Source organism: Oncorhynchus keta, chromosome 12 (genome assembly GCF_023373465.1).
Source record: "Oncorhynchus keta strain PuntledgeMale-10-30-2019 chromosome 12, Oket_V2, whole genome shotgun sequence".
Taxonomy (NCBI): Eukaryota; Metazoa; Chordata; class Actinopteri; order Salmoniformes; family Salmonidae; genus Oncorhynchus; species Oncorhynchus keta.
This window is the reverse complement of record NC_068432.1, coordinates 25,764,661-25,781,397: the sequence shown is the minus strand read 5'-3', so window position 1 is coordinate 25,781,397 and position 16,737 is coordinate 25,764,661. Positions and strand designations below refer to the sequence as shown.

Sequence of the window (16,737 nt, the reverse complement as noted above, 5' to 3'; positions counted from 1 at the left end):
CAATATCACGTAACCAACCATTGTTGAAGGATATTCCCAATGTTTCCTCGGGTTATTTACAGGGTCTTTGGTAGTGTTAGGGTTCTCAGGTGGACAAAGGTATTGGGTGATATCACAACATTCCACTTTTCTTGAATTCCATCTTATTTACAAATACTATTTTTTTCTGTACAGAAATGAGAGAGTTGGAGTTCAGGGGCTTAGATTAATGATAAACCTGGTCAGTGGCGTGCTACCTGGAAAGACTTATCTGTCTGTCTGGCCAGACCCAGGAAATGATGTCACAACTATAGGCACTTCCCCTTCTTTCACCTGAAGAGGAGGAGGGGCCAGATTGAGTTAGGCAAGAGGTGAAAAACAAGGAAGGGAGCTCTCAGTAGGTAGGCAGGTGTGTATGTTTACTTCTTCTGAATGTGTGTTGGAGAGGGAAAAAATAAGGATTTGGGGATTTTAACACCACTCGGGCCTTTCTAAAGACTGATATGGACGTTCCGGACCCTTCCCATGGGAATATGGGGCTGCTGAGAACCTTTGATTCCTCTGAGTTTGGGAGCTGGGAGAAGATCGGCTCGGGCGGCTTTGGACAAGTATACAAAGTCCGGCATGTACAGTGGAAAACATGGCTGGCTATCAAGTGCCCGCCCTGCCTTCATGTAGATGACAAGTATGTTGGACAGCTGTTTTTATTCTGAGATTGATGGTGTGGGGGGTATGAAGAATGTTGTTTAAAGTATTTAAGCCTAGATGACATGTTATATGTTTGATAACCTCTGTGGGCGTCAGACTAAAAAGCAGGAGTTCTCTATGAGTTTGTTCATCTATCTGAGGGTGTGACGTATGCTGGTAACTTAGTCAGCCTTATGTCACTGACTCGTTATCTTGTGGGTTCTGGAGGGTAGACATGTATGGGGGTACATTTCTATTATGTAAATGTTGATGTTTTTGAGGTGAGCACTTAGCAGTCATTCACATGTGGTTACAATGGAAGGCCCTTGAGCAGTACACCTGTGAATGTTTGACTAGATTTTTTTACGTGATACACTCTCATGCTCTGCTGTAGTGTGGGAAAGAGGACTCTTTCACCCCTGGTGGCATTACCACCACAATTATCGGAGCCAGCCACAAAGGCGGCTGGCTCCGATGAACAGATCAGGCTTCTTTACTTTAATGCCTGGCCCTTTGTCCAGGAGACCCTGCCAGACATTACACTATGTCTCTGGAATGTAAACCTCTTCTTCAGTTTGGTGATGTTTGTTTTGACTCATGATTATGAGAAGTAGTATGACCTTTATGCCAGGTGTTGTCCCAAGTGTGTGTGTGTGCGTGTAACATGGTGTGCTGGGGGGAAAAGTTCAACATTATGCTAGTACTCTCCTTCCTCTCTTACAACACTCCGTAGAACGCCATGTCACCACCCTGACCCAACTCCCTCCGGGAGCCTCAAAGAGGACTACCTACCAAGTCTTAATTTACTCTCAATATTCCTTTCCTACTTGATTTCAAAATGTAGCGGTGTGGATGTGTAAATGATTTACAACACATTATCTCAAGAATCTGTACAATATCCTTTCATTCCTTTGGCACAACAAGTGTTATTTACGTTCACCAGCAGTGAGAAATATTAGTGCATTTGACTTTTTTTTTGGTGACATATAATTTGTAATGTTTCTGAAGGTGTCAGAGAATGAGGTTGGGAACATTGTATTCAAGAGGCCTCTGTCGTTTTGAAAGCTTTTACAGCTTTAAATACAATGATTGGATCAGGTTGCTCCTAAACTTCATTTCACTTGAGGCAATATACCCACAGACCACAGGCTGAACTTTTTGCTGTTGACAATTTGTTGAGAGATTTAGTCAGACACTTACACTGAGTGTACAAAACATTAAGAACACCTGTTCTTTCTTTGACATACTAGATGAAGGGAAGAAGACAGGTTAAAGAAGGATTTTTAAGCCTTGAGACAAGTGAGACACCGATTGTTCAGAGATTTAAGTTCCTGGGAATGGTAGTTGGTGCCAGGCACACCGGTTTGTGTCAAGAACTGCAATGCGGCTGGGTTTTTCACGCTCAACAGTTTCCTGTGTGTATCAAGAATGGTCTACCACCCAAAGGATATCCAGCCAACTTGACACAACTGTGGGAAGCATTAGAGTCAACATGGGCCAGCATCCCTGTGGAATGCTTTTGACACCTCGCAGAGTCCATGTCCTGATGAATTGAGGCTGTTCTGAGAGCAAAGGGGGGTGTGTGTAACTCAATATTAGGAAGGTATTCTTAATGTTTTGTATACTCAGTGTATATTACATTTGAGTTATTTAGGGCAGCGTTATGGATGTTACATTGGCATGCAACATCCCAACTTAAATGTCTCACAGAATGGACACAATAATATAAATGAAACTTTTGATGTGTGTGTCTATAGTGCCCCTTGTATCCCCAAAAAAAGCAGACCTGTAAAATATTAATATGGTGGAGAAATGAAGCAAGTAAGAATGGATGTTACATTAAATGGACAAGCTTTTTGGGAAGACGGAACATATTAGCATATGTCTGTGAATTTGTAAGGCTTAGGTCAAAACATGGATTGCATTTTCGAAGGAAAGGCTTAGCTGAACACAAAGACGCTAATTTAAAAAAATATTAATTTAAATTATTACTTCGGAAAGGAAAAACAACCGCTATAGATGTTACACTCTCCATTATGGATGTCACAGAGTCTGAAATAGACATTCATTTCTTACAGATTTCTTGATCAAAATCTAACATTCGTTGATAAGATTGCATTATAACTGTCACGTTCATCATAGTGAGGAGACCAACACGCAGCGTGGTAAGTGTGCATTCTTCTTTAATTAAAAAAACACTGAAAAAACTATCAAAACAACAAAATGTGAAGCTAATCTGCATAGTGCAGACAGGCAACTAAACATAGACCAAGAATCCACAAAATACCCAAGGAATATGGCTACCTAAATATGGTCCCCAATCAGAGACAACGATAAACAGCTGCCTCTGATTGGAAACCAATTCAGGCCACCATAGACCTACATAAACCTAGACTTACAAAAATCCCTAGACAATGCAAAAACAAACATACCCACCCTAGTCACACCCTGACCAGACCAAAATATTAAAGAAAACAAAGATAGCTAAGGTCAGGGCGTGACAATAACAGGTAGTCTGAATATCATACAAGACCATATCAAAATTAACAGTTTAATTACAATTTTGTATAAAACATTTTTTTCAGAACTATTGTAACAAAATATGATAATAAAACAACATACATATCCCTATAGTGCAAATGCATTCTTCTGGATACTGGATGAAGTCAGTATATTTCGGGGGTCTTTCACTTGACAAAGACGCAGGCTCAGTTTCCCAAAAGCATCTTGAGGCTAAGTTCAGCGGTCTAAGGCACTGCATCTCAGTGCAAGAGGTGTCACTGCAGTCCCTGGTTCAAATCCAGGCTGTATCACATCCGGCCGTGATTGGGAGTCCCATAGGGCGGCGCACAATTGGCTCAGCGTCGTCAGGGTTTGGCCGGGGTAGGCCGTCATTATAAATAAGAATTTGTTCTTAACTGACTTGCCTAGTTAAATAAAGGTTATATAAAATAAAACAATTAAATCCTATGGTTCTAACGATGAACTTAACCTAAAGATGCTTTTGGGAAACTGGGTCCAGCACTATTCACAGGTTGTTGATAAACACTCTTCTCATCTTTCTATCTAAAAAAGTACTGCCATGTATGAGAAATGCATTTCAGCATATATTTTCCAAGAGAATTTTAGCTGAAACACATCCCGAAACAAGCAGACAAAATGTGTTGAATGCACAAGCTTCTGAAGATAACATATGATACATCAATATCCATCACATCCACAGCCGTTATGGAAGGTGCAGATATCATAACGCTGAAAAAAAGATACGATAATGAAAAGAGATCCCAATTATAGACCATATAAAACCATAATGAAAGTTGGCTTTAAAGAGAAAGTTTCAAGATGAACTGATGTAGTGCATGTTTGTTTTTTAAACTTTTCCTTAAAAAGGTTATGGATATTACATTGCTTGTCCCAGTCACCTTCTATCATTACAAGACTGTAGAACACGCAAAACAAAACTCAAGACACTTCAATTTGGGATATAATTGTTCATTAACTAAGTTGTGAAATATCATTGACTGCAAAGCCTTTTTTGAGACTTGGCCACCTACTCTGTAATGGTCAGAATTCATGCAATCACCTACTAAGCCTGAACTCCAACATTTACCTTAAGGATAATTATGAAAGTGGTTTCATTTGGAAATTACTAACTTTATTTGTGCATTCTCAGGTTGACTTATACATGGAATCGTCCTTTAGCAGACAAACACAACAGAGTGTATTGACTCCTTTATCTGTGTTTGATTGTGTTACTTCCTATGACCATTTATCTCACTTCTCTACCCTATTGCTTTTGCAAAACATTCACAAAGAAAAATATGTCTGATACAAAGCACAAGGAGGAAGTTCTTTAGCTTTGCCAATGACAAGCATTGACATCCTTCTCCAATCAATAGTAGCTAGACTCATGGCACCCACTGAACCTGAGCTAAAGATGTTATCTTCTCTCAACATCTGCAAAGTACATAAACTGTCATTTTCCTGCCTGCTCCCTGCCTCCACACACTCCTCTGATTCAAAGCTAGCTAGTGAATTGTAACGGTCTAATGTGATGCTCCATTAGCCATTACAGGATAGGTACTGTTTGGCATAGCACAGAGAATTTTCAACCAACTTTAAAGGTGCAATGCAACTGTTTTTCTGAATATCCAATTATTTGGGGGGTAACAATTAAGTACAATACTGTGTTTGTTTTAAATTAATATTGTCAAAAATATTTAAAAAATACACAAAGCTTCATAGCAAAGAGCAATTTCTCAAGCAATAATTTTGCTAGGACTGTGGGGAAGGGAAAACTGAAAACTAGATGTTATTGGCAAAGAGGTTTGGAACTCTTTCTTATTAGTCTAACTAATTTACCGCCTGGTGATATCACCATGCAGGCCAAAACTCTATCCCACCAAAACAGGTTGAAATTTCAGGCAGTCTTTTTAAACAGCTCTTAAAATGCAATCATCATAATTTTCACAATTTCACAGTATTATTCCAACCTCAGTGTTGAAATATATATAAAACCCTTAACTTGGGGATACTACCTGGATTCGGCCAAACATGTACCTTCTAAAATGTCAGTGTCCAGCTCCATGAAGTAATCCAACAATGTGTATGCCGCCATCTTGTCTTTCAAATCTTCTCTCATTGATGGAGACATGTCATGACATCATCATGACATGCAACACTTTGGGGTAGACCCACCTGTCTCAAAAACTTGTTTTATATATATATATATATATATATATATATATATTTTCCACACTATGATGTTGGAATAATACTGTGAAAATCATGATAATGCCATTTTAGTGTAAGAGTTGATTGAAATGACTGCCTGAAATTTACATTTTAGATTTTTAGATTTCAGTAATTTAGCAGGCAATCTAATCCAGAGCAATTAACAATTAGTGCATTCATCTTAAAATAGCTAGGTAGGACAACCACATATCACAGTCATTGTAAGTACATTTTTCCTCAAAGCTATCAGCAAGGTCAGAGCTAGTAAGTGGGGAAAAAGTAAAGTGCGAGTGGTAGTATTAGTGTATTTTTAAAATATTTTTTGTTGGGGGTCGGGGTGAGGAGTTGGTGTGAGTTAGACACTGGTGCCGTGTAGATGGAAACAGAAAAGTCTCTTGTGTAAAACACTCTCCTAAATCCACACATTTGCACAGATTTGTCATGCTTGTCAGATTTATTTAAGAAATGGCTTACACTTTTATTGAACTTGAATGATTTGGTAATATACCCCTTGGCAATTCCACTATATCGGAATTACTCTGGCTCCAATTTTTCACTTCAAAATGTATGTCAAACAAAAAAACATTGATTTCAAAGTTTAACAAACCATGACACTTTGAACAATGTACACAGTAAATTATTATTTTTTTGAAACATTTACTGGAAAAACTTTACATACGCAAAGGTTTGGTAACAGATTTACGGTAAATCTCCCTCAGTTTTCTGTTACAAAACTTGTATCTGCACAGTTCTTCTTGTAAATGTGTTTTTGTAAACCTTTTAGTGGGAATTGTTAAAAGTAGTGGTTGTGCATAGAGACAGAGAGACTACACTACATTGTTTATTTAGCTTTTTACTTTTTAATATCTTATCAGCATGCTGATTTTAATATTGAATGAATCCTTTGAAATCCCAAGTTGTTGCTCATTACCTTTGTAGTGAAGACACTACCGTATACACACACATTATTCACGAGATTAAGCAGTTTATCCAAGTTTTTTTCCAAAGCCATCTCTCTTTAGATCTCTATACTGAGGTCAGTGGTGATGGGCTACACGGCTCTATTTGAGTCTGCTAGCCTAGTCGGGCTAACACTGATAAAGGTAATAAATAGATCATTGTTCAAAGGTTGAGCAACGAGCACAGAGAACAAGAGGTCTGTTGTGTTCATAACTCCGAACCGAGATGGATTCTTAGGCTCTCTGAGGAATGTCGCTGGGACAGATCTGCCTGGCTGCCATACTTGGAGAACCTCTGTCCCATAAATGCGTCATGTCTGCAGGGGTTCACTGATTTAACCTGTCAGAGAGACAGGTTAATGCATAGGAATGCTCATGCGTCTCAGTTTGCTGTCTCCTTGTATTCCCTCGTGTAATTTAGGTCGATGGTAAAAGGTTTTTCAAGTGCTGCTATTTTAACAAGCCTTTGAATACCTGTGTAAGTAAGATAAAATAACAACATTTTACAAATTTGTTGTGGATCGAGGGACGTGGATGGATGGGCAGATTTATGAAGACAGCTACATTTAAAATCACTGTTATGTGTATGAGTTATGTAGTTCAGTCTAAACAGACAGCTATACGAGGGCTTTATGTCCAATTGGTGTGATGAAGTCTAAGTTAACAGACAAGCATGTCCTCTGTAGGGAGCGAGCAGAGCTGCTGGAGGAGGCTAAGAAGATGGAGGCAGCTAAGTTCCGCTACATCCTGCCAGTGTATGGGATCTGTGGCGACGCCCAGGGCCTGGTGATGGAGTACATGGAGACAGGCTCCCTGGAGACCCTACTGGCTGCTGAGCCTCTGCCCTGGGAGCTGCGGTTCAGGATCATCCACGAGACGGCGGTGGGAATGAACTTCCTGCACTGCATGAGCCCACCCCTCCTGCACCTGGACCTTAAACCTGCCAACATCCTACTGGACGCACACTACCACGTCAAGGTGAGACACAACAGTTACTTGGTGTGTTCGTTGGAGTTCGCACAGGGCACTGTGTGGGCAGTCCTTGTACATTTGAGACATAAATATGTCAAATCAATACACTGTCCAATAGAAAAGTCAGATTTTACCTTATAGTGTGCATTTAGCAAACGTTCACCCAAATTATGTCATTTCTACTACAGAGTGAGTCTTTAAAACAACAGCCCAAACTCAATAGCTTTCATGTGGTATGTCCTTTAATAGGATTTGCTCAGGTGTAAATTTCAGCTGAGATGTATAGAGGGAGGAAATCTTTTTTTCACTTTAATTTAGCTTTAAACGGCCGCCCTGCTGCACACACATGCTACGGGCAGAAAGGTGTCTCCCTCCCAGCCCACCTGCTCTCCTACCTCCCACTGGATGACTAATGGAGGTGGAGGAGAAATGGGTGGGAACCTCATCTGTTTTAATACCTTGATGTAAACAAGGAGCCTGGGCCTGTCTTAACAGGCTGAGTACAGTACTCTGCCAACACTGACTGAGTGTGTGTTCAGCTGCTCGCCCACACATGTAACTCACAGTCAAACAGGGCCTCAACTCCTGACACGAGAGGTAAGTAGAGCACCCACATGCTAGGACAGGACGTGGCTGCCTCTACCCTCATCAGGGCTCTGGATGCATAGAATACAATAAGGGCTCAGCCATCAGCTTGAGGGTAAAGTTAGTTATCGGTAGCCATAGCCATGACAACAAATGGGAAAGGGAGAGGTCAAGTAGGTTCTTGTCTTAATAAGATATATTCTGTATCTCCAATCTCCCCTTCAGATATCAGATTTTGGTCTGGCCCGATGGAACGGCCTATCCAGAGTTGATGAAATCAGCCGTGATGGGTTCTGTGGCACTATTGCCTACTTGCCGCCGGAGAGCATCGTTGAGAAGGACAGGGTATCAGACACTAAGCATGACGTCTACAGGTGAGCCTCTTCACCTTCACTTCTCTCTGCCCTTGTCTGTCAGAGGAGTGGAACGTTGTCTGTTTAATGCTTAGTCATGATGTTTGTTTTTTTCAATTCTCCCTTCCATTGTTTATTTTCACAACATTGGTTTTAATCACTATGAATATGAAATTGATGTATATTAATGGATGTAAATTAATAAATTATGCTTGGACAACACATAGTGAGTTCAATCATTGATCACCTTTATCAGTATTCTTTGCTACTGACCTGTCGTTCCCTTCCTGTTACAGCTTTTCGATAGTCATCTGGGGAATTCTCACACAGAAGAAACCTTACCAAGGTGAGACATGTTGAGGAAATGTATGGATGGGTTGAGGATTGGTGTGAGACATGTTGTGGTCGTTTAGGGTTTGTCTGATAAGATTCACTCCTAGTCTTTCTTAAACTCAAAAGGCCTGGTTCCTGGACCGTGATTAAGCGTATAGACTCCTTGTGACATGACCACCCATGTTAGTTCGTCCTGTGTCTCACTAAGTGAAGGTAACAGACATTTAGTCACAGTGCACATATTGACAGTGCCGTTGAGTATTTACCTGGTGAATTCCAGGGAGGCAGGCTGACAGGTGTATTCCCCAGGCATATCCTTTGAATTGAAAGCTCTTGTTCAGGGCATTGACATCCTTGGCACCGGCACCTGTGTCCGCCAATAATGAAGCCCTAGAAAAGCACTCTCCTCCTCCCATGTTCCTCATCCTTCTATTTAATGGTATTAAAGCTACAGAAGAAGCCAGGGTGATCTGAGGTTAACTCCACTGCTTCTGTTTGCTTTAAATCATTGACTGGCTTTCTGGCTGATCCCAATGCCTTATAACAAAGATACCATGACCAAGAAAGTCTGATACGTTTTTCCAGGCTTGGTGTGAAATGTGAAATGTGTCTTCCGGCATTTAACTCAACCACTCTAACAAAACATCTATATGCCTTCCTTATCTGAGCATACAGAAAGATTATAATAATGAGGGGTACATACTTGAATTGGTCCTACCTAGACATTTGTTTATGTTGCTTTTCCATACTTTCACCAGCACACAATCAAGGCATAATTCATTGATATGATCCAGGCTCTAATTTGTCTTTTGAATAATGGGGCCTGGTACACCTTTTGGACTGAGTTATCATATGAACAGTAGAGAAATTAATGACGTGTATCAATGTGTCTTATATATTGTGTTGATTGTATCTTTATGTCCTCTATTTCCTCCAGGGGAGAACACCATCCTGCAGATCATGGTGAAGGTGGTGAGAGGGGTGCGTCCCGATCTCAATGTTGTGCCCCGGAGTCGACCCCAAGCCTGCACGGGGTTCCTGAGACTCATGCAGCGCTGCTGGGCCTCCTTACCTGATGCCAGACCCAGCTTCCAGGGTGAGTAGACATCCAATGGGGCCTATGCCTGTAAGGGATAGGTGTTTGTGTTTATCTTGAGGCTTGAAAGCAGGAAGAACACAATTCAAGTGTAGTAATACATACACAAAGTCATGATATACTGTACATATATTTTTCTGAAATGGTGAAATGTAAACCATGGGATGCTATTCTGTACATCAAACCTGACCTTTGTTGTCTTCTGTCTGCAGAAATCACATCAGAAGCCGAGGAGCTGTGTTCTAAACCCCAAGAGGAGTCCAAGAACCAAACTCCTATGCCTGAGAATAACCATTGCAATGGACTAACCACTGACCAGGTAGAACCACACATACCATTCACTTATATTCCCCTGCTTGTAAATGACTGTTGTAGCTTGAAATTGCTTATTTTTGATGGAATATCTAAATAGGTGTACAGAGGCCCATTATCAGCAACCATCACTCTTGTGTTCCAATGGCACATTGTGTTAGCTAATATTCAAGTTTATCATTTTAAAAGGCTAATTGATCATTAGAAAACCCTTTTGCAATTATGTTAGCACAGCTGAAAACTGTTGTTCTGATTAAAGAAGCAATAAAACTGGCCTTTTTTAGACTAGTTGAGTATCTGGAGCATCAGCATTTGTGGGTTCAATTACAGGCTCAAAATGGCCAGAAACAAGGACCTTTCTTCTGAAACTAGTCAGTCAATTCTTGTTCTGAGAAATGAAGGCTATTCCATGCGAGAAATTGCCAAGAAACTGAAGATCTCATACAACGCTGTGTACTACTCCCTTCACAGAACAGTGCAAACTGGCTCTAAACAGAATAGAAAGAGGAGTGGGAGGCCCCGGTGCACAACTGAGCAAGAGAAAAGTACATTAGTGTCTAGTTTGCGAAACAGACGCCTCACAAGTACTCAACTGGCAGCTTAACGATGTCTACAGTGTATTTCTGATCAATTTGATGTTATTTTAATGGGCAAAAAAACAAGGACATTTCTTAGTGACCCCAAACTTATGGATGGTAGTGTACATAGCTACATAACTAGATGTTTTAACAACATGTCAACATAAAGGTTGTCAAAGAGCCAAGGAGTCAAGGTGTTTGTTATTGTATTTCTAACATAGCTGTGTCTCCAACAGAATAAAGAGCAGAAGTCAGTTAGGCCCAAGTCTGCCATGTTGCCAGAGAAAGACTACAGCCTATCAGAGCTGCTGAGCCAGGTAGACTCTGGGATATCTCGGAGCTTTGACCATGTGAAGGAGGACCGCTGTCCCAGCAAAGACAACACCAGCAAGAGACTGTCAGGAATCTCCTCTGTAGACTCTGCCTTTTCCTCTCAAGACTCCATTACCCTCTCCTTTGAGAAAGAGAATACCTGTGGTAAGAATGGTTGTGCCTTGGCATTGTCTATGGTTTCCTTTAACAGATGACATGAATTCTTGTTTCTCATGGTGTTATATCCTACATAAGTAGTACAGTTCTGAATGACTTCTGGAGCATGCAGAGTGTCTCTTTTAACTTTAGGATAATTTCTTTGTGGTTTTGTCCCTGACTCCATACTGTGTCTTCTATCTTCTTGTTGTTTAGACTCTGGGGAGGTGCAGAGGAGGAAGCTGTGTGACGCCATCCGTACCAAAGACATGTCCAAGCTGATGAAGATCCTGCAGCCTCAGGACGTGGACCTCCTATTGGAGGGCGGCTACAGCCTGCTCCACCACGCCGTCACGCAGGCCAACGAGGAGGCCGTCAAGTTCCTGCTCCTCAACCATGCCAACACCAACCTGGCCAATGCCCACGGCTCCACCCCACTCCACCTGGCCACAGAGAAGCACCTGAAGGGCCTGGCCGAGCTGCTGCTGGGCCGCCGGAGCACCAACGCCAACGCCCGGGACGAAGACCAATACACAGCCCTGCACTGTGCTGCTCAGAACGGGGACGAGGCCATCACCCGCCTACTGCTGGACCGCGGCGCTTCCATCAATGAGACGGACGCCCAGGGACGTACACCTGCACACATCGCCTGCCAGCATGGCCAGGAGAACGTGGTCAGGGTGCTGCTAAGCCGCGGGGCAGACGTCCATGTAAAGGGCAGAGATGACTGGACGGTGCTTCACTTGGCTGCCTGGCAGGGCCACCTGGGCATCGTCAAATTGCTGGTGAAGCAGGCCGGGGCGGACGTAGATGGGCAGACCACTGATGGCCGCACCCCGCTGCACATGGCCTCCCATAGGGGACAGTATAGGGTGGCAAGAATCCTGATAGAGCTGGGGGCAGACGTCCACGTGACCTCCACGGGCCTCCACACCCCCCTGCATGTGGCGGCTGAGACGGGCCACACCAGCACCTCTCGCCTCTTAGTCAAGCATAATGCCGATATCCAGGCCCGGACCACCCAGGGTCATACCGCCCTTCACCTCGCTGCTCAGCGTGGCCACCTGCCCACAGTGAAGATGCTGATCGAGGAAGGGGCAGACCCCTACTGCACCAACCAAAACCTGCGTACCCCCTGCCACCTGGCTGCAGAAGGGGGGCACTGTGAGGTCTTCAAAGAGCTTCTGGTCCACTGCCCTGAGGGTGCCAGTCTGTCAGACGAGCAGGGCCTCACCCCTCTTCACCTGGCTGTGAGAGGAGGCTACACAGATATCACCAGCATGCTGCTAGCCCAGGGGGTGGAGGTATCCCAAGAAGTACCACAGGACTCCATACCCGTACCAGAGGAAGTACCACAGGACTCTATCCCCCATGACACACTGCAGCCAGCAGCAGAGGACTACCCAAAGCATCTGGATTGTCAGCCAAGCTCGTTGGCCAAGTGTCTCCAGAGAAAGGTTGTAATCTTGAAACTGACGGAGCGTGAAGGAAATGACTGTCCAGAGGAGGGAGTCACGCTGTGACTGGATTGTACAGAACTGTCCTGGAATTAAAAACAGTCAGGGATCTCTTCTATTCCCTTCCCCTTGGATGTGATGGGAGAGGTGTCTCGAGCTAAAGAGACCAGCAGTTGTATTAGTTTTTTTTGTACATACTATTTTGATTGTGTCTTATTTTTATGGCAGTCTGTGATTAATCATTCATTTCCAGATGTTGTGATTATTTGGTTATTTGGGCCTCTCAAAGCCCCTGTTACCACCCTTCATTACTTTGGTATCTTGTCAGAGAAGGAAAGTTTTAATGTAAATATGTATACTGTATAGAGAACCATGAGCTCATATAAATCACTTTGTTCCTTTATGTTAAATATAGACTCCATGTCATGTTTTCCCTTAATAGTGTAGCTTTTCTATTTTGCATATGCACATTCATGGCCCCCAGTAAAAAATAATGTTGACATTATCTGTGGAGTGCCATTTGTATTTTCCTTTGCTATCGACTTACTGTAGCTGGTATGTTTAAACATGTCCATAAGCTATATTCTCTAATAAAACAACAGTGTCAATACAAGTGTGTGTGTGTGTGTGTGTGTGTGTGTGTGTGTGTGTGTGTGTGTGTGTGTGTGTGTGTGTGTGTGTGTGCACCCACCCACGTGCCCCTGTAAATGTGTGAATGGAAGAATGATGGCCATCTTCACTGCCAGGCAGAATGGACATGTCTCTATCTGCAGCCGGCTTTATTCTTATCATTCCTGCCTGCCTCTCCCCCAGACCCTACAGAGCATTCTCAACTTGGCATCATCCATGGGAACTGCCCTCGGGGGGGATCGCAGGCCAGGCAGGTGGGTTAGTGTGAGGGGAGTGGGAGGGGAGTGGGGAACATACCTGCCTTTCCAGGCTGTTGGCTAATTCCTCAGACCATTTAACATTTTCATCACTCCTAAACCAACGTTCCATCCTTGATGTTGACGCCTGCAGGGCTAGGCCTCTTGAGACCCGAGTCTGAAGCCCTCCTGAGCTGAGCTCCGGCAAGCCTTGTAATTGCCCTGGTTTAGTGGTGAGTTCTGTGTAATCAGAGGCTTTGGTGTGTGTGTGTGTGTGTGTGTGTGTGTGTGTGTGTGTGTGTGTGTGTGTGTGTGTGTGTGTGTGTGTGTGTGTGTGTGTGTGTGTGTGTGTGTGTGTGTGTGTGTGTGTGTGTGTGTGTGTGTGTGTGTGTGTGTGTGTGTGTGTGTGTGTCAGCTGTTGCTGCGTGATCCTACAAAAGCCTCAGTGGTGTGGAACCTCCGTTACTCAATCTGGGGAAGATTGAGTAACAGCAATCTTCCGCCTCACTTATCATGGCATTCTATTATGTTCCTTCACTGTACCCTTTCTACATACTTTACACAGTAGCTTGTTATCCAAGTACACTCCCTATAATTGCACTGTGCCACCCTTGTAGTGTTTGATGAATAAGTAAGTAGAGCATTTAAATGGATTTGACTCTCTATGCCTCTCATGAGAATAACACACACTGCTATGACTCATTGCTCCCTCTTAATGGCCCTCATCTCTCCATCTTCTGATTGTGACAATGTGCAGAACATTTTCACACTCAAATATATCATCTAGAGTACTTGGTAGTTCAGTAATGAAGCAGTCATGAGTCCTTAAGATTTTTCAACAATCCATTTTTAATGATAATGCTTTGGTAATAAATACAAAAATGAATGAACATGAAAATAAGGCTAAAAGATGTGGTTATTTCAGTTATCCATGTTGTTGGCACTGCCCTCCTCTGTGTTGCTGCTGGACACACACTGTCCAAACAACTGGAGGTCACACAGGCTGCCCAGGCTGTCTACCTCATAGAAGAACTCCATGCCAGACTCCCCTGCTGCGGTTATGCCCACAGACCCCTCTGATCCCTGTGACTTCAGCAGGCGCTGCATACAGGCCTCTAGGTCCTCCTGGTCCAGGGAGTGATCCAGGGTGGAGGGACACTGACCCCTGGCTGAATCCTCTTGGGCGGGGCTGGACAACACTCCCTGTGGCACCAGAACACTCAGCCCAACCTCAGCCTGCTGGCTGGGTTCCTCCTCAGACTCACAGTGGAAAATCTTCATAGCCTCCTCCAGAGAGGTGACTGCAGGCAGGGAACTATCTCCTAACCCCTGCAGGGACAGGCTGGGGCCGGTGACCTGGGTCAGAGAGGCCTGGGAGACTCTTGCAGCCCTGAGGCTATAGCTCTGGAACTCGAACAGAGGGTGGTTGGAGCCTGCCTGGAAGTGACCTCCAAGCTGATGGTGAGGGGCCAGGTGAGTGCTGCTGTCTCCGGCCTGAGGGAGGAGGCCAGTGGGGGCTTGTTGGGGCTCTGTGGAGAAGATAGGGTACATCCTAGCATCTATGGGCCCTCCTGTGAGGTGTTGCCTGTAGGACCAGGGGACCCTAGCCTGGTAGGCCATCCTGTTTGACTCAGGCCTCCACTGTGTGGCACGCTGGTCTTGGTGTAGCTGGTGTTGAGGCAGCCAGTAGAGCGCACTGTGCATGTACTGGGCAGACACCCGTTGGGCCTGGGTGGCAGAATGGGATAGGTAGCCCTGGGTCCTCCCTGTCCATGTCTGTGGGTAGTACACCTGGGCATGACTGTGGACCCATGACCCCTTGGGCTGCTGAGGCCACATGTATGGAGCCTGCATCTGCGTGGAAGTGGTGTCCAGCATGGCTGAGGAGCTCATTTGTCTCATGTCACACACTAGACAGAGATGAATATGGAATGTCAACAACCATTGGGCAACAACTGGTTGAATCAACGTTGTTTTGACGTCATTTCACCAAAAGGGAATTTTGTCTTTTTTTCACCAAACTTGAACCTAAATCCAATAACATGGTGACATTTTTTGTTGATTTCACAAGGAATTCTTGTTAGTTGACAACTCAACCAAATGTAAATCAAAACTAGACGATGAACTGACGTCTGAGACCAGTGTGAAAGTTTCTCCCTGAATTTACAGCACAACATTTTGGTTACCAAGCAAGCTACGTTCACTTGAACAACTACCAATTAAGTTCAAGATATAGCTAGGTCTCACCTGGAGAGAGGCCACCAGTTATTCTGACAGGAAGAAGTTGGTCTTTTGAGGTTGGGAATTGAATCATGTCACTTTCTTTCAAGAGTAGATGGTGAATGATCATTTGGTTTTGTTGTAATTCAAGTGATTTCTGAACATTCTGTTTGGCATCATTCCTGAGGCAACGATGTTCTATGGATGAAGGCCCTTATGACATAAGAATATTCTGGTGGGAGAACTATATTGTTTTGTTGTGATTCAAATGATTTCTGAACATTCTGTCTGCTATTGTTCCTGTGGTAACCAAGTTCTACCGATATTTTGACATTCTAAGATTCAAAATGTTTTTGACTATGGGTGTGCTTGTAAATTCACTCTGGAGTGCCAAAGTGCGCTCAGAATGTGCTCTAGGCTTTTGTAAATTCAAAGCATTTTGTGCTTGGAGCATTCTCTGGCCGAGGAGTAGGGTTGATCAGAATGTTCTGACCTCACAATGGCAGTCAAGCACCCAAGCTAACTGGCTAAAGTTGGCTAGCTTGCTAGCTACTTCCAGACAGAAATGAGAGAGAACCTCACCAACCATTTTACTTGCCCTAGCAGAGCTGGTAAGGCTGTTTTCATGTTATCTAGAGCATTGGTGACTATAACATGCTGACTTCAACGGGCACGCGCCATCACACGCATGTTGATTTTGTCCATCTGGACGCAATCAGGACACGCAGGTTACATTTACATTTAAGTCATTTAGCAGACGCTCTTATCCAGAGCGACTTACAAATTGGGAGGGAGGTTGAAATGTCAAAACGAACACTGAACCAACTATATTAATTCTGGGATAGTTCGAAACACATGAAACATTCATGGACATTCAGCTAGCTAGCTTGCTGTTACTAGCTAATTTGTCCTAGTATATAAACATTAGGTTGATATTTTACCTGAACTGTACAAGATCCCTGGATATTTGTAGAATATCAACCCATTTTGAGTCACACAAAATCATGTGTTCTCTACTCTAACAATTAATCAACAGATAAAAGGGGAAACCTAGTTAGTTTCCAGTAGTCTCTCCTCCTTCAGTCTTCTTCTTCTGTGGTATATTAGTGATCGTGCAATTGAAAGTGCATCTCACCAC

The 16,737-nt window shown here is 43.5% G+C and overlaps 1 protein-coding gene across 3 annotated transcripts; it reads left to right on the top strand.

Annotated features, from left to right (window-relative positions):
• The first annotated feature begins 336 nt into the window (after positions 1–336).
• Positions 337–13,126, top strand: LOC118391167 (receptor-interacting serine/threonine-protein kinase 4-like). 3 transcript variants are annotated; one of them, XM_035782267.2, is made up of 8 exons: positions 337–664; positions 7,046–7,337; positions 8,142–8,290; positions 8,566–8,615; positions 9,540–9,698; positions 9,911–10,017; positions 10,825–11,065; positions 11,273–13,126. In XM_035782267.2, exons 1-8 carry the CDS (start codon positions 483–485, stop codon positions 12,577–12,579), a joined length of 2,487 nt encoding a protein of 828 aa, XP_035638160.1. In that variant the 5' UTR covers positions 337–482; the 3' UTR covers positions 12,580–13,126. The 3 variants fall into 3 exon arrangements, with proteins under 3 accessions (XP_035638160.1, XP_052313854.1, XP_052313853.1); XM_052457894.1 differs by having other exon boundaries at positions 365–388; XM_052457893.1 differs by lacking the exon at positions 337–664 and adding an exon at positions 5,581–5,621.
• Positions 13,127–16,737: the final 3,611 nt, after the last annotated feature.